This window comes from Agaricus bisporus (genome assembly GCF_000300575.1).
Source record: "Agaricus bisporus var. bisporus H97 unplaced genomic scaffold AGABI2scaffold_1, whole genome shotgun sequence".
Classification (NCBI taxonomy): Eukaryota; Fungi; Basidiomycota; class Agaricomycetes; order Agaricales; family Agaricaceae; genus Agaricus; species Agaricus bisporus.
The window spans coordinates 2,521,900-2,543,794 of record NW_006267344.1 but is presented as its reverse complement, the minus strand read 5'-3'; the positions used below and the strand labels follow the sequence as shown (position 1 = coordinate 2,543,794).

Sequence of the window (21,895 nt, the reverse complement as noted above, 5' to 3'; positions counted from 1 at the left end):
GTAACATGTCTATATTGACCTGGGAATGATTCGTGTTAGACCATTGTAATCTTGTCTCGTTGAGCGTCAAGGCATTTTGAATAACAATTCCTCGAGACTTTCCTGACGTTTTCACTATGGGCCTGTGGAAAGCGCACAAATATTGTAAATCGTGGGATAGTATATGATACAAATCTTGATGGACCCACAGTCAATGATTTCCTACAATAGATATCTGATAATTGCCACATTGCAAGCTACGCGATATGTACAAGGGAATCTGACTACACCATCACATGGAGGAGTCTGTATTATAGTCGATTGAAGATGAGTATCATCAAATATGGCAGGGGATCGATATGAAGTTAGATGCATGAATTTTGTATGTAGGAGTATGGGGACAGCAAATGAAACACCGACTTGCATTAAACTCTTTCCTTCTCCTCCACTCCATCGCGAGAGTTGTCCTTGTCTTTGGTATCCCCGATGGCGTGTCTCCTGCGGTTGAGATTGGCTGTGTGCCAAGACACAGAAGACTGCCATGGGTAGACTTCCCGGTACATGTCGTCGATTTCTTCGAGAGAAAGTCCCTTCGTCTAATATGACAAGGACAAGCCTTTTTATTCACGCCTCGCAACCGAATTTTTTTTATTTACGAACCTCGGGAATGCAGAACCAGGTGAAAACAAAGGCGGCTGCGCAGGTGGATCCCCAGACAAAGAAGACTTTGCTTTCTAAACCGGCGGAGCCAGCCTTTTTGTTCACCAAATACGGAGCTAGCAGTCGGAATCAGAAAAGTGCATTTACCAGTGACTGGCATAGTATGACTCTTACTTGCATAACCAATGCCAAAGTTCCAAAGCCAGTTGCTGGCGGTGGAAAGTGACATGCCCTTGGCACGAACCTGCAAGGGGAATATTTCACCAGTGATGACCCACGTAATGGGGCCCCACGTGGATGCGAAGAAGGCCTAGCACACACTATATTAGTACTGCCTTCGTGTGGTCGGTGATTATCACTCACGATATAAATGCAAACGAAGGCGATAAGGACTCGCTGACCAGCAAGATTATCGACAGAGACGGTGACTCCGACAATGGCGACAATGAATTCACAAAAGGACATGCCAGCGGCGCCGACGAGGAGAAGACGCCGACGACCGAATCGCTCAACACCCCACATACCCGGCAACGTCATAAATACATTGACAATACTTGTTGCGATAGTGATGAGGAAACTGTTTCTAATCCCGGAATTTTGGAAAAAGGTAGTCCCATAGTAAAAGATGAAATTGACTGCAAAAACGGATTCCTAAGTTTCCATGATGTCCTAAGCAGCAACACAAAAAAACTCACTGCCGGTAAGTTGTTGCCAAGCGTGAAGAAAGATACCGCTGAGGGTACGGAATAAAATCTTGTTGTCGGTGGACCTAAAGCAATCCACATAGGAGTTGGAACTAAGCGCCTTTTCAGCTTCCAGGTTAGTTTTGATCTCATCGAGATCAGCCAGAATTCCAGGGTCATTGCTACTCAAGCCAGTAAGACGACCAAGTGATTTGGCTGCCTCGGCATCGCGGCCACGCATAATGAACCATCGTGGAGACTGTTAAGGAATGAGGACCTGCATTACATAGCTGCGAATATTCTTTGTCACCTCTGGCAAAAAGAACATTCCGGCGGCTAAAGCAAATGCCCAAATGAATTCGACCGCTATGGGTATTTGCCATGAGGAACGATCAGTTCTGTCCTTCGTAGCATCATTGATCACTGCAGCAATGAGTAGACCAATGGTAATGGCCCATTGGTACCCGGATACAATTGCACCCCGGATCCATTTAGGTGAGCTGTTTTTCATATATCAGTTCAGCGAAAAACAACGACTTTAGAAGATGTCCTGACCATTCCGACTGATACATGGGGACCAGACAAGAGACCAAACCAACACCTAAACCAGCGAACACACGGCCCACTACCTGGAAGAAATATGAATCAGATGAGACTGGAATAACAGCAAAGTCGACTCACCAAGAGGGCGACGCCAACAGAGTTGGAGCCAACTTCCAAAGCGACTCCAAAGCAGAAAACAAGAGTAGCAAAGATGATTCCCTACGGTTTATCTCAGAACCTTCACAAGTGGCAGACAAGGGTGAGCACATACCCATTTCCGGCCGATGTAATCAGCAACGGGAGCGCCTAGAAGAGCTCCAAGAAAGGTACCGGCAGATAAAATTGATACCACTAATGACTCGCGGGAAGAGGAGAGGACAAAATTTCCCTTCGAATCTAACTCGTCTCCAAACCTCCTTAACCATGGTTCCATTACTTTGACACCGTTTATGACTCCAGTGTCGTAGCCAAAGAGGATACCGCCGAATGCACTGAATGCTAGTTGGTGGGCATGAGCCTTCCGAAAGTCACATTTCTGCTACTAGAATGCTCACCTGTCATGGCGATACCTGCCCATTTGTTCCGAAGAGGCTTCTGAGCGGAGTCGTTGAAGAGTAGAGAGGGAGCTTGGGGAGCGTTTGCGCCTACGCCAGCGCCGGTAGTTACTGAACCTCCGGGCATCTTCGTATTCTCAAAATCTGGAGAGATGGGGAGGGTAAACCAGCGTAACCCAAGTGAGTTGGCTCGAGGAGAAGGGCGGGCATTTTATGGTCAAGGAAGAAGTCAAAACCAGCTCTCCATGACCCCCTACCAGACCTTTGAGCGAAGATACATGTGAGATGAAATCTTTGGGATTTCGTTATATTCAGATTAACTTGACCATTGATCACGCGTCGGCATCTCCCTCTTGTCCACTGTCAGGTTGGAGGCATCAGTGGTCATTTGGCTCGGGGTTTGTCGTGGATCAAGTGCTCGGAATCGATAGGGTTTGGATACGGCCCTTTGAGAGCCAATTTTCTTATTTCTGCATCTTGCTCATCACGTACCTGCGCAGGCAAATCCGCAATATAGACCATGTTTGACTTTGATGGGAGTCGCCGATTTCACAAACGCGAGAGGATTGTCCTAAAAGAGCTGAAAAGTCTCTCGCGGTGCACGAAGCTGAGTTAGCCGAAATATTCGAAATATGTTTCGTAAATGCAGTAAACGCCGTTTCAGTGCTGTCTGTGAAGCCAATGTCATTCCAATGTGATTGTTGCAGATATTGATGGGATGTGGTAAATCTATTTTTATCTATTTACGAGAGGCCAACTACGACTGTTCATGAACTTTAGCCTGCGTTCATCGTGAGTCCCCGGGTCATGACCTCTCACAAGATTCATGAACGGCACATCACTGAGCCTCCACCGGCTCCACCTGTGTGGCCCGTGAAGAAATGGCAGCACGCGACATGAAACGGGCTCGACTTTCATTTATTGTGTATCATACGGGTGTGGCGGTTAACCACTTCCCGCTCAGCAGAGTGCCGGGTTGCGCAGTATTTTGAGCGTATATTACACGGTGACTACACCTCATGGACGTCCACTTGATGTGTATTTAAGCTGTTCAGAGCTTGGTTTCAATCATCATCAGTCATTCCAACACTCCTTATTTAATAAGCTCGTCTATTTAATCATACACACCGATTCCCTAAGTATCGCTTATAGGGGTTTCTCGGGTAAAGCGCAACACGAATAGATGCTCTCTGCCGGCTCGCCGTTGCATGACGATCTAAAGGGCGTATAAGGTGTAAATTGACGATCGCCACAAATAAAGGCAGCTCTCTAGGATACTTGCCTCACTAATTAGGCGATGCCGTTGAAGCATCCGCTGCCGAACCTCGGGTATATTATTTTGTTTGAGTGCAACAAGATAAAATCGCCCGTCGTCCGATAAGAGGTTCTAAAAATGATATGTTGAGCAATCGCCGACGTATTTGGCAACAAAAATGTCTAACTTCGACTTGATCCAGGAAAATATTCGTTACTCGCATGCCGTCTTGTCCACCGGCCCATGCACCGGATAGGGATCCGACTTGTTGGGCATTTTGGGCTTCTTCGGGCATAGTTGGAACGTACGGCGGATTGAATAGAATGACGTCAACCCGATGGCAGAGGCGAGCTGACAGGGCAGATGCGAAAGTCGTATTAACACAATCGAGCAGAACCTAGGGGGATTGAATAGGGATGTTCCCTGTGTCTGAGAAAGATTATACAACCGACCTCGTTCTGTTTGCCTGTGCCTTGCGAACATCGGCAAGCATGAGGGTTAATATCGGTGCAAAGATATACTGGAGTTAAAGCGGTCAGAAGCTGGCTTGCTTTCGTTCATTGTAACCGAAGAACGTACGGACAGATGGTCCCAAAATATGAGCGATGAATGAAGATACACAACCTGACCCTGATCTGATGGAAACTAAGATTGGGCTATTGCAGGTTCCTGATTATCCGGTGGAACTCACCCTATTTCTAGACAAATAAGAGGTTTCAAAAATCTCAAGCTTTCGGCATCCGATTCGAGCGCATCTAGGAGGAGAAATGTATCCTCTACGGATTCACGCTAAGATTCAGTCACCGCTTCCCGGAGTTATGAAAATACTTACCGGAAGGTTCGTATATCAGATCATAGTCTCTGGTTGATAGGTGTGTGAGGTCGGGAGTAGGAATCATAGACTGTCTTCATCGGGAGATGCATCATCCTGTCGGCACCGGGCCGGCGGGCCCTTAAGTTGGTCTATCATAGTTAGTAGTTCATGATCATTGTCTTTCCAACTTACCTCATTGTGATTGGATCTCTGCAGATAATACGACAAGGTCAATAATGTAGGGCTGTGCCGTGGAGTGTGTTTATGAGAACTTGTGGCAGACATGGCTCGAGTTAACATGGCCCTTACGTTCTGGACTTCTAGTGTAGCAATTTTGGGCCGAGTCTCCAGCGATTGAAATTATGCAATGAGCCAATGCCTGGGCCTGAGCTGTCCGGAAAGACGATGTGCCGAGGACACTGTCGCAAGGAGGAAGAATTTCTTTCCATATCTCTGACAATTGGCCCATGCTAAACACAAATCCTTCTGATTGGGCTCAGAACTAATTTCGAATTTAGTTCTGAGCTGGTTCGTAGATACATCGTTCCATTACAGATTCTTGGCTTTTCATAAGGGACTAGATCTACTGGACAGAAGGTGTTGAAAACCGAGGTAATAGACCTTCATGCGATTCCGTTGGACTTGTTGAAATATATTACGTCGTCCAACAAGGTGAGATTGCATCATGCAAAAATAGGTGAGAGGTAGATTATTTAAGTGGCCTACCTGCCATGATTGATTGGGTGAGAAAAGTCGGGGGTAAAAAGGTCACGAAATTTGACAGTAAATAGATACAGACGAAACATTGGGATATATGTATGTTGGGTATAATATATTCACTGTGCGTCAGTTGGATTTAGCACCCAGCACATTCCAATTAATCCCGGACCCTGGTCCATGGTTTTTTTCCAGCCACGCATTGGCTTTCTTGAAATGTTCGTTCCCAAGAAAGCCTCTATGTGCAGAAAGAGGGGAAGGATGAGCCGACTTGAGAACAAGGTGCTTTTTCTATTTGGTGGGGAAAAGAATGTCACTCTCCATCTGGTCCCTTAGTAAGAGCACTTACCTCGTCAATTCCAATGGAATCGCATGTTTTCTGTGCAGAGAGACCCCAAGCCATGAAGACAATACCCGCACAATCCTCCCTCGCCAAAACTTGACGAAGTGCTTCTGCTGTGAATGATTCCCAGCCTTTTTTAGAATGGGAGCCTGCCTTATGAGCTCGAACAGTCAAACTCGCGTTCAGCCATAAAACTCCGAGTTCAGCAACACGGCTAAGATCACTACCGAAACACACCTTAGCTACTCCCAATGCGCTAGTAGTTGTGAGTGTACGCACCCTGAGGTCGGTATCGTGAATCCAGTGATATCTTGACTGAGTTGTTTATAGATGTTTCTCAACGAACCAGGGGGTTTTGTCGGAGGAAGCACAGAGAACGAAAGACCTATCACAAAAGGTCGGAGCTTGTATCCAAGGCCAATGCATTCTGAAACTCACCATGGGCTTGTCCAACGTCGTGATATGGATCCTGGAGTGATGCGGGTTCGGGGGACTCGTTCAACGTAATAGAATAAAGATGTGGCTGACCTGCCCAAGTATGACAACTTTGACACGGTCGAGTGGAGTGAGCCTCGACCAGGAATATATTTCTTCCACTTCAATCATATGAGTCAGAGGGTTTGAGGCCGCAGAAATCATGAAGTCATTACCAGGAGGATAAACCGTGTTCACAGTGCTTTCATCTATCAAGAATTGTTTTAGCTGGGCAAACGACGAAACAGTGGGTAAGCCGAAAACGTTTGAGCAGTAAGACGGGATAGACAGACCTTTTTGAAGTAGGGCTTTGCAAATTCTGGGTCCAGAACGTCGTACCATGATTTGTGCATGGTTCGTTCTTCAAGAGTTGCCATACTTGTTTGAATCGCTTCTTTGTTCCTAACAACAGTCTCTTCCATAACTCCTTTTGTTTTATCCGAAGATATTGCTGCAGATGATCGACTCCTTTCCAACTTTTTTGTGGCACGCTTCGAGCTACTTCCTGTACCTGCAGCAATAACGACCGCTGCCGAGGCGGTCCTCGTAGAATTCCTAGTCTTTGTTACAGTACTTTTGAGAACTTGGGGGACAACAAACATTTCGTCTTCATGGGATTGTGCAGTGGAGATTTTGGGCATGGGAGTTTCAATCGAAGTCAAGCTATCAGCCGATCAATATCTACATTTCATGAGACGCGTTCGCGTTGTATATACTTGTTTGGCTTGTGCTTTGATGCACCTCATGGATGCAGGGCTAGTGTATCGCCGCGTTGACGAGTTACCGATCCTCACTGAGTAATTGGACGTTATAATGGATCTTATCGTTCAATGTACAAGGAATAAACAGCATGGTAATAAGATGACTTATACATCGGAGATCAATTTCCCGTCTATCAGCGGATGGTACGATTGCCCTGGGGTCTGGCAACCTTCTTCTCAATCTCCCAGGTTACTCTTTCAATATTATCAACAGTCATAACGGGCTTTTTACCTAGTTGCCTTTGAGAAAGTCAATATTCCACTCTTTAAACGATGAAGCATCGGGTTCACCTCTTTTTCTTAACCACAGGAATCGAAGGTAGCTCGTCTTGATCATCGTCTACGTGATTTTCTGTCGCTTCATCGTCCGAAACGACCACAATTTTCTTCGCTTGCTTTGATTTTTTTGGTACAATGATAACAGAGTCATCATCTTGATCCTGCTCAATCTTTTCCTTGATGGAAAGGTCCTCCAAATTCTGTTCGATGTTTGAGATACGGGACTGCGTAGAGCGACGTGAGCTTTGACTAGAGGCAGAAACCTTGTTGCTCGCAGTTGACGAGGACGACTTTCGAGTGGTAGATTTGGACGACGATTGCTTAGTTAGTCGATCTTCGTAATCGTCGTCTTCATAGTCATCGTCGGCATCGTCGTCCAGGTAGTTGTCTTCGTCTTCGTCTTCATTTTCACTTTCATCCTCTTCATCTTCAGTGATTCCTTCGGGATGCTCAGCTTCTTTCTCAGTCTCAGTCTCTGTCAAATCGCTCATACTCGCGTCGTCCTGTTCAGAGTCATCTACAACCCCGGGGTATCTGTTTCCGCCTCTTGATGAGCTGTGTTTAATAAATGGCCTTCCGGAAAGCGGGGATGCGAGGGACATTTCTTCATCCTCATATTTTTCATCATCTACGAGCTGAAAACGACACATGGGATACTGGGCAGGAAAATGAGCTGATTTCAGAACTTACCAAGCTCATCTCGACATCTGCTGCTTCCTCGTCTTCCTCGTCATCCGAGAATGTTGGTAGGGAGTGCCGTTGTAACTTCATTGGGCTGCCAAACAAACCAGCCTTGTGCAGTAAGTCAATTTTCGCGTCCGTCTTGATTTCATTTTGTTCCAGCTGAAAAGTACTATGTCAATTGGAGATTCGGTAGATGGGAGAGGGTCCTTTTACCTCGCTCATGAGGCGACGTGAATATTTCTCCTCCATTGTCCTCATGCGTTCCTCCATCTCTAGCATAACTTCTTCGCGCGTTTCCGCCTCTATGATCGCACATCTCATTTCCGCATCAAATAACTGGACAACACTAATTAAGCCAGTGTCGCCACGTTTCCACCTCAATACGGCTTACCTGCATTCTTAGAGACTCTACTTCATCAAATAGGGCATCAATAAGAGGATCGAGAGGCTCATCGCCATTGTCGTCCATTTCTTCTTTAGGTTCATCCTCTGGCCAGATTGTTTGTATGTTTCATAACCTAATAATTGACGCGCGTACCTTCTAATACCTCTAATACAGCATCATTCTTCTTTCCCATTGTAATGGTAACCTTTCGGCGGAATGGATTGGGAATTACATCCGGATCATTGATTGCCATGGGGTTCAAACCTTTGAACTTCTGCCCCAAGGGTTTTCCTGCATCTATCGAGGGCACTTTCTGCACCGGGGCCGGGGCATTTGCTATATACACTTCTCTTGCCAGTGCAGAAAATTTCATCACATGAGAATTTTCATCGTAGCCTGTATCGTACGGATTGACATTCACAATCATAACCTGCGACAGAAGGGTAAATTAGTAGCTGGTGTTCAAAAGAGAACTTGACATACGACTCGACCTTCTCCATTAAAGTAGTCCATAAGACATTCTGTAAGCCTGCTATGGCGGAATGGAACTACGGGGAGCGTTCTACGAACATCTCGGGTATCCATTCGACCATCTTTGCCGTGGCCTTCGTGAGCCAGACTAGAGGCGAATTTCTTCTGATTTGAACGCATCACTTCCATACATTGACCCAGGACCATCAGCGATTTATTGATATTACCGGCCTCTTTCAGTCGTTCGCCTGTAGTATGTGTGTGCTTTGTACGTTCAGAGCCTGCGAGATCAACAAGCGTAAGGCGGGAAACTTGAAGAGAAGTTGGGTCCTGTAAAATGGTTCATAATTTGGAGCTCGATACCACCTGTCCACTTACATTTCTCTCCCCTCTGTGTCCCCTCACCAGTTTTATAATTACCATTCCATGGCTTCGACTGCTTTGATGGTTGGCTAAAGTCCCGAACACTCGACGATGTAGTTGACCAAGTTTCACGATCGATTTGGCTTGCGCTGCACTCGTAACGCGGAACTGACGCAGTCCGGCGATGTATTTCCCATTGAATTCAGCTTCTTCATTATCAAACGCGGGAGAGGGTCGTAGAGGAAGTGCCTTTCTGGTTAAGAGAAGCTTCGGGTCTGCTGGCGACAATGATGTGGTTTTCCGGCTAGAATCATCTTTAACTGAGGCAAGCAGGTCGTATACCTTTTCATTGTAGACTTCAGCATAGGAAATCCAGACGGTATATTCATAGTTTCGGTCCACTTTGATCAGTGTTGAGTCGACACTAGAGTCGACTTCGGAGCTGGAGTCCAATTGGCCAAAAACTTCGGCAAGACCAGGTTCGGTGGAAGGTTGGGGGAGGCTTGTGTCACTTAAGTCGGACGGCTCGATGCCATACAAACGCACGGGGCGAAACTGTTTTCTCGATGAACCAAATGTTCTGATTACGCGAAACAAGTTATACTTACTTTACCGTCACCTTGCAAGCCATCGATACTATTGAAGATCACATCGAGAGTTCTCGGTATGATTCCAGCTGAACCTCGAGTGCTTCCTCCTTGAACAGTGTAGGTTTTCCCGGAATTGGTTACACCATATGTGAATAAGAGTCCGTTTTGCCCCTGCAACGCGTCTTGAACGAGGGGTAGTGTGGTCTTGGTGAAAAAATCCGATTGCGTCGTTTCAGGCGGGAAAATATGGGAGAATGTGTAGAGAGAAGATCCCGCGATTGCAGAGGCGCGCAAACGGGCTTTATTAGCTGCCATATTCTCTTGGGGGTCCGTAATTTGAACGGTTGTATCGGAAAGGGGAGTCAAGTAGGGTGCTGAAGTCACCTCTTCGTCGCCACAATGCGGGCGAATCCGAAGGTATGCCTACTCACTACGAGTTAGTACAACTCTCCAGGAGAGGTGGAAAGCTTACCATGATGGGCTCACGATCCGTAATCTCAGTTTTAACAGCCTTGCGTGCAGAGACTGGCTTGGCTTTTGCTTTGGAAGCCCCGTTCGAAGCGGCAGTCGAATTGTCTCGGCTGCTCAGCGGTTTCCTAACAGCTGTGGCATGTTTTGTCGTCGCTGGTAAGGACGATGTCTGTGGTGCGGGCTTGCGCACGGTCCTCGTGGTCTTGACTGTTGCAGAAGATTGTGAAACGATGGATGCAGCCTTACCACGCGCAGAGGCCCGTGTAACCTTTCCGGTGGTAGTATTTGCCATCGAAGAAAGACGAGATAATGGTCGCTCCTGAAATTGCAATATATGAACCGCGATTCCGTGAAGGAAACGCGAGGCAGCTTAAAGTCAGGTGATCGACACGTGGGTCAGGTGACTGAATGCGATCACATGGATCTGAATTAGAAACGCGTTTGTCGCGTCTCGTTATCTTCTTGTCACTACCATGGCGGTCCTCAAGAATGACGCTCCAAAGCGGCGACGATCAATAGCTGCCCCAACACAGAACCAGAAATCCCTCGTTGCTCCAGTGAGCAAACGGCGAGCACACAGTATAGTCCCTGGAGAACGTTTGAGCATCTTGGCAAAAGCACGCAGATCACTTGTAGGATTTTGCTATCTTTGGTACTCGGTCAATTGTTTCTGAAAGCCTCCTGTTTAGGTTCCAAGGAAGAGTATTCTGAAGGCATCTTCAATCATAAATACGGAAGAGCAGACCCAGCAGTCTTCGCAGTCCTCAAATTCACAATCGTCTCTGCCGGATGATAGCAATGTCACGGAATCAATGGATCTCACTCTTGAATATCGAGCTCGCATCCATGATAATGCTTCTCGCAAATCACTTGGCCGCAGAGTTAGCTTTGCTGAGCATGCACAAGTGCGCCTCTTTCAAACGCCCAACCATGATAATACCAACAGCACCGGCTCTCCGCAATCATCGCCTATTCCATCTTCTCCTGAAGCTGATGTCCTGCCGACCCTTTCTAATGAGAATGACTATCCTCGAGGTCAGCGGCGTAGCTCAGTCCGCTATTCTATGGCTGGAAGTGAGGACATGGATATGAGCTCCGACAATCTTGGAGCCTTCCTGGACAGTGGAGAGGGCTCTGCTCTGATGGGCGAGGAATTGGATCTAGACGGAAATGATAACATGGATGCGACTGAGGCTCTGCGGGGAAACTTGCCTCGGAGGCGTTCTTTATCAGGGAGGCAGCCTTTTGCACCAATCCGGCCCAGGGATTCAATCATGTTTCCCGAGGATGGGACGATACCTTTCGACAACGATGACGACGATGACGACGGTAACTCGGCTCAGTCAATGCTGGAAGAGGATTCACAAGTGCAATCGGAAGCCGAGAATAGCCAAGAGGGAATGGAGTTTACTGTTCCCATGGGCCAATCCCTTAAACCCCCTGCGACGGAAGATCCGGTATGGCTCGCCCTGCGCCAGGTCACACATTCCGGTGATACGCCGCACGAACCAGAAGCTTCGTCTGAAGATGATATCCAGGTTGCAGGAAGTCAGCAAGGAATGGAATTAAATGATGCAATGGCTCGGCTAATGCGAGCCAGGGATTCATTGGGGGAACATACAGAAGACATTATTGAGGACATGGAGATCACCAGTGTTAATGGAAATTTCGCGGCTCGCGATGATTCGTCTTCAAGCTCAGATGACACTCCCAATGATGATTTCGGGAATGGCGATGAAACCCTTAATATCAGCAAAATCGTCGGGCGTCTTAGTCTTGGCCGGATGAGTCTCGGGTTTCAGGATACGACGATGGATGAGTCGGGAATCTACGAATCAACTATACCCCTGTCTTCGTCTACTCCTCAGCAATCACTTGCTCAGCCTCCACCAGAGGAAGACAGGCTTACACCTGATTTGCCCAGTGATTTACCTGATTTCCCAGAAACGCCCGAACCAGAACGCGTTGAAGCACCGAGGCCCTCGGTATTTCTGCCACCGACAGAAGAAACGAATGTACCACCGCCACTACCACCCATAACCCCTTTGACCACGCCTGCAATTGCGACAGAGCAGCCACCAAAATCGCCAGTCTTCAAATTAATCCCCCCTCCGCCAGCCTCAGATTCTGCAGTGCTTCAACCTTCAAAGCCGCATGCCAGACATATCTCGCCTGTCAAGCCCAAGCCCAAGCCTTCTTTTTCTGCTGCGTTTGCCCCTCCAGTGGCAAAACCCTCGCCGAAGAAACTATCATCGGCCCAATCAACTCCAGTAAATGGTACGACCAACAAGCGGCGCTTTTCGGTCATGCAGGATGGCGCCCCAGATACTGGACGCTCGAGTCCGGCCAAGCGGCCTACTCTTGGCCCCAAGTCGATTGCAGGACCCTCACCGAATCAAAGATCAGCTCCATCCCCAGGCAAGAACACCCCACGTAAAGGCTCACACGCACCATCTGCCGCCCCGAAACGACAGTCAGGTTATTTTGCACGGAGAAAGAGCCTTGGGAATGCTTTGATTGTACCAACTGATGGTCGTGGTGAAAGTCACATTTCTACACCTTCTTCACTTCGGGAAAATGCTGGCAGAGCACGCGCTAGTTTGGGTTCCACTCTGCCAGAGGATTGGACACGCTTGGATAGAAATGACCTCGCACTCACATTACCTACTATAGTGCCACCAACTGGAAAATCTCAGCAGGAAGAGGCTAGGCAAGAACCAGTGCCACTGCCTATATCTGGTCCTATTGATCCACCTATACCAGTCTCTGTTGCTTCACCGGAACCAGCGATAATACCTCGTGGGCGGACGCCGCCGGTAACCAGTGACAGGGAGGATGAAAACGATGTCCGAGAGGCTTCGATTAATGTGGGCGAACAACCGCTCCAGATTCCGCCCGCGGAGGACATCGTAAGTCTTCTTTTCATTATGAGTAGGAGAAACTTCACAAAGTGTAATAGCCCTCGATATCGATTGACCAATTCTTTTCAATGACTGGCATCAAATTCATGGATGATCTGACCACCCCAAGACGCTCCGTTTATCCTCACACTGGATCTCGCAAATCCCGCAATCCAACCGATATCCCACTCTCAGAATATTACCCTACGATGGGGATTGATGTGCCCCAGCTAGGTTTGTTCACGAAAGTGTCAAAAGATTTAGAAGGTTGGATGGCGAGGAGTAAAGCTGACTTTGCCCAGGCTGAGGAAGAAGCAGCGAAAGTAACACCAGAATTATTCGTTGAATATATGCGTGCAGATGAAGAGGGCCAAGCTGAGTTACTGGTGCGTGTAATGTCTGGATTGCGGGCGTGCTTTCTCAAAAGCACTCTCGTATAGCATCAATTAAACTTCATTCGGACCAATGCCAGAGGCCAAGCAAAGTCTGACTGGTACGATTGGAAGCTCAAATGGATAGAGGGTCTACAAGACACTGCAGAACAAACATTTACGGATCTCCAGTCTGTAAGTAGTCCAGTGCTTTGTACAGTATGCTCTCCTTACTGAATTCTTCAGGATGCCAAAAGTTTAGAACCCATCATGAATTCCGGTGAAGAGCTTGTATTGGCATTGGAAAAGGAATGCGATGAACTTCTGCAACTGCTTGAACATGAGCAGGAGGAAGTAGCGGAAATCGAGGCTAGCGATCAGAATTATCTGAATGACCTCAAGGATTCCATTGCAGAACAGAAGTGAGCTCTTACTATGTTGTACCATCAATTTTTACTGACAGTGAGTTCAGCTTTGAGGTGGAAGCATTGCGCGCAGAGCTGTCAGAACAAACCGAGCAACTTAATTATCTACGAGGTCGATTACAAGAAATTGCCATCAGTAAACAAGAAGAGGCGAACGCTTATGCCAAAGCACAGCATTTTCTTGAAATGAAGGAAAACAGTACGCGAACAGAGGTCTTCAGGTTACGGGGTTCGTACTATTATTGTACTGTCATTGCGCACCAGACAAAGGCTCAAACTATACCTAGGTGAACTCGAAGCCCTTGAAAACTTTCACCAGTTCCGTGTCATACGAGTTGACGAAAGTCTATTCGAATATGTTCACGCCTCTCGATATAAAGTTTCTATTCCTTGCAACAACTATCTCCCTATAACTTCCAACGTAGAGATCAGTCATGTCGTCGATGCGAAAGCGATCAAAGACGACTTTCCTCAATATAGCAGCATTGTCCTTCAAGCGGCAAAAGCCTTGGTGCATCGCTTATACCCAAAATCTTGCAAAATGGTTGGCCCCCGCACTACTCCCCTTAGTTCCGTATTGACTATACCTCAGATTTTGCAAATGCTGTCAGAATATTGGTCGTGTTGTTCTCAACTACGCGCCCAGCTCAGATTGGTTTCCATCAAGTATCCAATTGAGTTCTTGCCCATGGATCTGGATGGCATGCCCGGATTTAAAGTGAAGGTGAAAGTGATAATTCCATCCAAGAAGGCTAAAGTCTTTGTAATATTCAACTTCACCTGCGACATCTTTTCCAAATGGCCCATGTCCGTCAGCCATCTGACATCTGATGTGACTGTTGCCTATGGACCTGTAGAGTGAGTGCACACGCCAAGTGATTCATTTGTACACCATTAACAGCTTTTTCTTTCAGGCAGTCTACACTTGCGGAAGCCGTATCGGAGCGCCTCAGCCAAGCAACCGCAACGGAAAATTACGCCTGCCTTCTAGATGCATGTATCGAGGCCCAGGAGATATACAATCAATGAAATTAATGTCTTATTTATGTGAGTCTCGAAGAATTGTCAACTTTTGTGTCTGGCTCATGACTTTGAAACAGGCGGAAAGCTCTCATACCTTGATTTTTAGAGCGGCTCCCATTTTGCAACGATCTATTTATGCCACGTAGGATATTGTATACTTATTGCATTATTGATTACCTTGCAAGATAATGGACAAACTTACGAATGTTGTAATGCGCGGAACTTGTATGTTAAGCTGGCTAGTCTTCTCAAAGATGTAGTTCGAACAGGACTTCGGGGACTTTGTGGTTTGATCGAAGAGTGCATATAGCATGACGGGGACCGCACTGTCTAGTGGTACAAATGCAGGTACTGCAACGCTTATGATTAATGAATAAAGGTTAGTGGCTATCGGGATATTAACCTCATCGTGACTGGTGCTCTCCGTTTCCGCTTTCCTTCTAAGATAATAGAATGTCGATAGCATAATTATTGAAATTTCATATATCATGAGTGCTGCATAAATAAATAGTTGGAACGTCAAGAGTTCTAGAAATGTCGTGGCACATAAAAAGAAAAAAAGAAAAGAGGAAAAAAGTACACATTGAAGTTGCCAACACGGGGGGACTGGAGGTGATAATCTCCTTACAACATATCATGTATCATGCATCATGAGAATGAAAGTTATGATACAATTCGAGGCTGCTTAATAAAATGATCACGAACGAAAGTTGTCACAACTATCTTGAAATGATTAGATAAATCGTTGAGCTTCTGATATTATCAACTTACAATAGCGATTTAGGATGAAATAATCTGGCCCAGCCTGTCGAGTTCCATTAAAAGGATAGACAACACAGCGCGATCACCTTGTACAACGTCGAGTTCAACTTCAGTCAAAGTTCTTACGTTTGACCAGTTCGAGGCACTCAAACCCGCTGCACCCTTGGCTTTAAGCAAGGCCTTCTCCCTTCTCCTCTTCAGATCGCAGGACCTCCTGATAGTCTCCTCGCTATTCCTCCTCGCTTCTTCCACCGCTCGTTCTCTATTAACCTCAGCTTGTCTCAGTTGACCTTCCAAAGAGGATGCATACGCCGCCTTTTCCTCCCCACGACGCTCGGTCGCTTTGAGGCGTGCTATATGCTTTGAACTCTCTTCTTGAATTTGCTTTGTGTGAGTTTCTTTCATGGAATGAATCTCTTGCTCCATCGCTTGCATCTGCATCAATCGTTCCTTTGCCATATTTTCTGCTTGCGCGAGTTGAAGGCGGAGGAGCGTGACAACGGGCGAATTAGTTGTATCAGCTTCAGATGGGGTCAGACTGTATCGGTGAACGGCGGGTGATGGTGTCACATCGGGTAATAAGACCTGGGAAATTGAACCATAGCCTCCTGGAGACTCAAAGGCGCTTAGGGAGGGGCTTTCTGGGATATCCAGCATTGGGCTGAGTATGGGAGATGTTGCGGCCGAGAAGGGCGCCGGTATGTCAGAGAGCATCTTTCCAAGTTCGTCTTCTCCCAGGTTCTTCGACGCTTCAGATGCCAGCTGTTCCCAGGACATGATAGAGCTACGACCAAAACCACGACTATCGGTTCCCAGCTGAAGTCGTAGATGATCGGAGTTTCCATCAACAGCCGATACTGGGGACAAGTATGACATGTTTGATCGCTCCGGTAGTTGACCAGCAGTACGAACAGGTGTCTTGGGAGGCACAGTGGGGGGTTTACGAGATCGTGATTTCTGGATTCTAGGCATCGCAGGTGTTGCTGCACTTATTCTTGCGACGGGTGCAAGAAGGAGTTCGACATCTTCCAATTCGTCTTCATCTTCGTCCCCATTCGCTCGTTCCGAAATGTGGGACATCTTCGCGGCAGGTGCACCACTGAACATTGATTGAGACCGAGTATGACGAGCAGTTGGCGTTGGGGATGGAGAGGATTTCTGGGATTTATCCTGTACTTTAAGACGAAGACCGGCCTTGACTGTCGAAGCTTTCGGGGTCTGAGGGGTGGCAGAGCTGGACGATGAGCATGAGGCTCGACGAGGACTTGCAGACGTTGGAGAAGAGCGAGAAACCGCAGAAGCTGAAGCCGATGTTTTAGATGTCTTGGTAGGTCGTGGTGGAGAGCCCCGGCTGGGACTAGAGAAGCCCGTGGAAGTCTTGGTGGGCGTCGGAGGCGTAGAAGCTGGAGTAGTGTCTAATGTTTTCAATGCAGCCCGCTGCGGAAGAGGGCTAATGGGTCGAGCACCCTTGTCTGAGGAGGGAATGGTAGTTGGGGTACTAGATTTATGCTTGTCCATCTTCCCGTCCTCACTTGAGCCACTAAACCGCCGGCGAGTGCCCGCACGGACATTTACCGGCGAGGGTGGTTTGACTTGTTCGGAAACGGTAGATTTGTGACGATATTTAGGTAAAGATGAAGCGGCTACAGTTTGTGTCTTTGCCCGCCGCGCAGCGGCTCTTGTGGTGACGCCTGACTTGGGCAGGAGGCCAGCCGGCTCGGGTTTAGGAGACTGTTCGTCAGAGGGAGTTCTGCTCATAGATGCTCGCCCGCGAGTACTTCCCCTCGACTCCGGAGTGGCTGTCCTAATAGTAGCTTGAGATGGCGACCTGGGATCGCCCATAGACGCGCGAGATGCAGCTGGTTTGGTGTGAGGCTCCTGAGTGCTGAGGCGGCGAGAACCCCTGGTCTTTCTTGATAGTTTGTCTGTGTCTTTGCTATCCTTGTCCTTATTTATGACATCCGCAAAAGCTCTGCTAACGGACGCCAGATTGAGAGACTGTCTGATGGATGTCCTTCTGGTAACCGGTTTGGCCTTCAGGCTCTCGACTGCTGGAGCACCCGGCATGGGAAACGTCAGATGATCAGAGGGTCGTGCAAGGTCGTCGCGTGTCGTCTCTGGCGTCTATGAAGCGCAGTAGCGCGTTCAAATGTTCAAGTATGTGCCAATTTCGTAAAAACTCTTCCAACTTCACGGCGCGTCTGTTTGCATCTGTTGACAGTCCCGTGACACGGACTTTCGCATCACCAGACTCACTGGCACATGGATTGAATGAACTAAGGACTCGTAGTCTAGGTCTAAGGTCTACCACATGAACCGTACATCACCTCGTGGATAATACAAGAAGATGCCCATCGTTACTCCATTGATGAGAGCATACCATATCCCTTCCACAATCAATGTCCGCGCAGAAACATCAGATATCTGTGCGCGGAGCAGAATATACGGGATCAAAAAATAACGAGGTTCCAGCAGCGGCGTTGGAAGAAGGGTTGGAATGGTCAAAACAGGTAACAGAAGCGTCTGCAGCAGTGTCTGACGACGACCTGAACATCAAATCAGTCCATATACAAGCTGCGTGTGAACAACAAGGGACAACGTACCAACACGCACGAACCACGCCCACGCACAAGCAAGGTATACAGGAAGAAGGAGATATGGTACCAAGGGATGAAACATGTATATTCTTCTCCATATGTAGAAGGTATAATGTCTGTTATCAGCGAGCAAGAAAGGGTGATGTATCCTGGAAGCACCACGGTATCAGCAAACCATCGTCATTCTGAAAAAAAAACGTAAAACTGACGTGAAAAGTTTGACGGTGGCACCCATAACAACTAGAATAGCAGCCGATATTGAGACACGTCTACACCACTGCAGTTCAGTCAAGCGTCCCGCGAAGATTGTGATACAAACATTTTATCACCGAACATGCGATCCCATACATCATTGATCAGCTTCTGGGCGCCTTGAAAACCATCCAGAAGCACTGGCCATCCGAAAAAGGTTGCCGATGCCACAAAATAATACAACTGCGGAATGTGGAGAACTGGAGTGTGATTCGATTTATCTCCTAGTAGATACCATGAATCTCCCACTGCATCGGGATGCGACGAAACGGAACACGTACCAAGTACAATACCTCCATTCCAGATTATAAAAACGCCGAACACAAGGAAAACGAACATATATGGTATGAAGGATGAAGATAGTTCCGGAGTGACGCCTAAAAGGCTCCATATGGCTCGAAACACATCAGCTGCAACGTCTGGTTAAGCTTGCTCGGGACAACTAGCCATTCAAAAGATTCGCTCACCCACAGAAGCGTGAAGAGCTGGAGGATCATGCAGTGTCGTGAGAGGGGAATTCCGAATTTTGCGCCTATCGTGCAGATACGTGAGCTGGCTCACTGCAAAAGCGTACATCACCCAGACAATATTGTTTTGTCTGAAGGTGCAACTGATCAATCCTAGCTACAATCCTTCACTCCATATGCAATAGACTTGCCAATATGAAAACCCACCAATGCAGCAAGCCAATGCCGCTCTTGCGTGGCGAAAACAATGGTCAAGACCACAGATAACAAGCTCGGAACATCCGTGTAATACAAAAATCCGAAAAACCAGGCTATGGGGAAAGCCGCAAGCACAGTAGCTTCGGACAATGGTTGCATGATCGACGTAGGCGGACGCATCCGCTTATGATAGCAGATGAGACGCGTTAATGCGAGAGGTAGAGTAAGCAAAGACAGGAGAGTGGTTAGACGAAGCATGGACGCATTGCACTTCAAGAGGAATGTTCGTTTCAACAATAACGACAGGATGTAGCTAATGCACGTCGTTTCAGTAACACATTTCATTGTGACGTCGGACGAAGGGTGTAATGTAGAGAGGGGCATGCGAGCTGCACGCAAGAAGCCACGGGGAATGACACTGGAATGACGTTGTACGCGTGAAATACTCACAGTCCTGGAGGAGTTGTGATTTTCGGATCCCAGGTGGTGAAATCCCCACGACAGTATGCCTGAGCCTGTGGAATGTGAAATGGCTCATCCTAGATACAGGAAAAATAGAGTTAGCGACGACATGAATAAAATGTGGTACGTAGCAGACCATGTATGGCTCGTTGATAACTGCATTGAGTTCCTTGAGAACAATGACTGCTGCGGCGCAGAAGGCCAGGTAAACTGTAGACATTCGCCCTGGACAAGAGCAGCGGGAAGATAACTTGCTAAGCGGGAACAAACTCGTCGTCGCATCAGAGCTCGGCGACTAGCTTAAATGCCGGTTAACGCGGGTCGGAGCGCTGGGCTGATCCCGGATTGGAATTGGGTTGCATCATCCACAATCAGACCTATGTTTCCCATGAACTCATACATTTTATCAGATCTGAATCGCCCATCACGCTCGCTTTGGCCGAAATGGAAAATGGAATGGTTGCGCTTTGTGAACTAGGGACTATCCGATGCCTTTCTGCTGCCGGAACCAGCAACAAAATCTGCCTGACATGCGTCAACTACCGTGTTCATGATATAAAGGCAGTCTCGGTCCACAATCATGCCTCCCAGAACTTTGTCTACCTCTATTTTTGCGCATCTCTTTGCCTCCTTTCAAACTCGTCTATCAACTACTGCCCCCCATCTCTCCTTGCTCGCTGTAATCGTCATATCTGCGGCACTATACCACTCCACATTATTCGACGCGCCACTCAAAGCGAAGCCTCGCCTACATGAATCCATTCGCCCTCACTCATCCTGTTTCCCTCCAGGATGTTCTGTTCAGCCTTCCCCTGGAGGTCATTTGCCACATCTTCCAAGCGTCTCTGACTGAGTCCCCTTTCGAGGAATCTCAACCAGACGAGTATGGGAATGTGAGCATGAAATGGTCCGCTTCCTCCATAACAACCCCTTTCACCCTCGGGGCTGTCTGCCGTTCCTGGCGTACCATCGCCTTCAATGATCCAGAGCTCTGGAGTTCTGTATACTTGGTTGCTGTTCCATACAGAGCAGCAATACAATCCCGCCTTCTACGTGATTGGCTTGATCACTCTAGGGACGTTGGCGTCACGATCGAAATCGACTGTTCCTGTGATGAGGAAAAAACATGGTCCTCCAGTCATTATCGCGAGGCTAGTATATTGCTTTCCCCGGTTTTTGAGCACAACTCTCATTGTACAACATTTCGAACTCGCTTACCACCTGATTGTCTCCTTCCCCCCCGAGACTCCAATATTCCTGACCCTGACTTCAGCAACCTGACTACGCTGAGTATCGTCCCTTGCGAACTCCCCTTTGAAGACGATGACGAGGAGATCTGCGTCATAGATCTCTTCCAACATGCTAGTCGCTTACAGAAGGTAGAACTCAACGAGGTGGAACTTGAGCAGCTCAATATATCGTGGTTAAAAGTCGTCAAGGTGACAACTACGCAAGTCTCGCTGAAGGATTGCATGGAAATTCTTCGTGCTGCTCCACAGCTAGAGGAATGCGTATTTAATAATATCACCCACTTCGAAGATCATTGCAACCTCGAGCCCATCGTCTTACCTCGCCTCAGCGCCTTGACGCTCGATTTTAGAGAAGTCAACATCTCCAATGATCATATTACCCGCGTGTTAACTGCACCCAATCTCAAGAAGCTAGAGTATCTTCACATCCACGGCGATACCTTTCCCGCTAGCGACTTCGTTGCTTTCATGCAACGATCGCTCTGCCAGCTCACCCACTTGAGCATCCGAAATTCGTTCATGACGGCGAATGCCTTGCGACGGATCCTCTACTTAGCTCAGGTAGCACCCTCGCTGGAAGACTTGGATATTCAACTTTTCCGGTCCCCAGGGACTCAAGACAATCTTGTGACGCCCAGCCCTGCCTTTCACATCTTATCTCCGAGGTTCCCAAATATCGCTTCATGGTTCTTTTCAGGCCCGTACACTACTATGTATTCATTTTGTTATCCTTAACCGGCCATGTCGAATTGCTCGTTAAGACTACTGTCTTCGCGATCTACTTGGCTTGGTTGCCGTGCATTTTCCGAATACCACATCTTAAAGTAGCTTGTTCTCATTCTGTTCCATTAGCGATAAAATCCCATCTTCCAAGTCATCTGTAGCTTATCTAAAGAGTATACTGGCATTGTTATGTTTCGCTATAAATATCGTGGACGTGATTCTATTGATTGCGCCAGCTTGGGCTTGAAATTTGTTCCGTCAGGTAACCATCTTGAGCCCTACACTGGTATCGTGGACTACCAGAGTTACATGTTTCCCAATTCCAACCCAACTTATTTTTAGCGATCATGATCATTGCCTGACGAGCAAGAATTTTGACAGCAAAATCTGCCTTTAATTTTAGTCTATCCGATCCCGGTTGATAAACTCCTGACCTTTC

At 47.5% G+C, this 21,895-nt stretch overlaps 7 protein-coding genes across 7 annotated transcripts; 2 read left to right on the top strand and 5 right to left on the bottom strand.

Annotated features, from left to right (window-relative positions):
* Positions 1-197: 197 nt before the first annotated feature.
* AGABI2DRAFT_189964 (hypothetical protein) lies at positions 198-2,546 on the bottom strand (the record flags this gene model as incomplete). Its single annotated transcript, XM_006454656.1, has 10 exons — positions 198-575; positions 640-755; positions 814-949; positions 1,003-1,274; positions 1,335-1,581; positions 1,633-1,822; positions 1,878-1,951; positions 2,004-2,084; positions 2,137-2,363; positions 2,420-2,546. The coding sequence occupies 10 exons, from the start codon at positions 2,544-2,546 to the stop codon at positions 405-407; spliced, it is 1,641 nt and encodes a 546-aa protein (XP_006454719.1). The 3' UTR covers positions 198-404.
* A 931-nt stretch (positions 2,547-3,477) lies between these two features.
* On the bottom strand, positions 3,478-4,573 carry AGABI2DRAFT_215143 (hypothetical protein; the record flags this gene model as incomplete). The annotated part of the gene is made up of 7 exons (XM_006454655.1): positions 3,478-3,635; positions 3,702-3,806; positions 3,862-4,071; positions 4,127-4,194; positions 4,254-4,309; positions 4,366-4,450; positions 4,507-4,573. The coding sequence occupies 7 exons, from the start codon at positions 4,571-4,573 to the stop codon at positions 3,555-3,557; spliced, it is 672 nt and encodes a 223-aa protein (XP_006454718.1). The 3' UTR covers positions 3,478-3,554.
* A 761-nt stretch (positions 4,574-5,334) lies between these two features.
* AGABI2DRAFT_148081 (hypothetical protein) lies at positions 5,335-6,375 on the bottom strand (the record flags this gene model as incomplete). The annotated part of the gene is made up of 7 exons (XM_006454654.1): positions 5,335-5,490; positions 5,555-5,771; positions 5,828-5,933; positions 5,987-6,017; positions 6,077-6,144; positions 6,199-6,250; positions 6,316-6,375. The coding sequence occupies 7 exons, from the start codon at positions 6,373-6,375 to the stop codon at positions 5,335-5,337; spliced, it is 690 nt and encodes a 229-aa protein (XP_006454717.1).
* Positions 6,376-6,828: 453 nt separating this feature from the next.
* Positions 6,829-10,355, bottom strand: AGABI2DRAFT_215138 (hypothetical protein). The gene is made up of 10 exons (XM_006454653.1): positions 10,028-10,355; positions 9,574-9,978; positions 8,981-9,520; positions 8,615-8,932; positions 8,285-8,561; positions 8,138-8,235; positions 7,960-8,082; positions 7,753-7,905; positions 7,075-7,697; positions 6,829-7,023 (listed from the first exon to the last, which is right to left on the bottom strand). The coding sequence occupies exons 1-10, from the start codon at positions 10,316-10,318 to the stop codon at positions 6,918-6,920; spliced, it is 2,934 nt and encodes a 977-aa protein (XP_006454716.1). The 5' UTR covers positions 10,319-10,355; the 3' UTR covers positions 6,829-6,917.
* A 144-nt stretch (positions 10,356-10,499) lies between these two features.
* On the top strand, positions 10,500-14,751 carry AGABI2DRAFT_114458 (hypothetical protein; the record flags this gene model as incomplete). Its single annotated transcript, XM_006454652.1, has 8 exons — positions 10,500-10,658; positions 10,716-12,935; positions 12,986-13,312; positions 13,367-13,492; positions 13,544-13,719; positions 13,770-13,951; positions 14,010-14,580; positions 14,637-14,751. 8 exons carry the CDS (start codon positions 10,500-10,502, stop codon positions 14,749-14,751), a joined length of 3,876 nt encoding a protein of 1,291 aa, XP_006454715.1.
* A 774-nt stretch (positions 14,752-15,525) lies between these two features.
* Positions 15,526-19,703, bottom strand: AGABI2DRAFT_198194 (hypothetical protein; the record flags this gene model as incomplete). The annotated part of the gene is made up of 10 exons (XM_006454651.1): positions 15,526-17,454; positions 17,869-18,053; positions 18,111-18,253; positions 18,314-18,373; positions 18,424-18,580; positions 18,638-18,766; positions 18,824-18,980; positions 19,031-19,334; positions 19,472-19,560; positions 19,620-19,703. The coding sequence occupies 10 exons, from the start codon at positions 19,701-19,703 to the stop codon at positions 15,526-15,528; spliced, it is 3,237 nt and encodes a 1,078-aa protein (XP_006454714.1).
* A 532-nt stretch (positions 19,704-20,235) lies between these two features.
* AGABI2DRAFT_114455 (hypothetical protein) lies at positions 20,236-21,468 on the top strand (the record flags this gene model as incomplete). Its single annotated transcript, XM_006454650.1, has 1 exon — positions 20,236-21,468. One exon carries the CDS (start codon positions 20,236-20,238, stop codon positions 21,466-21,468), a length of 1,233 nt encoding a protein of 410 aa, XP_006454713.1.
* Positions 21,469-21,895: the final 427 nt, after the last annotated feature.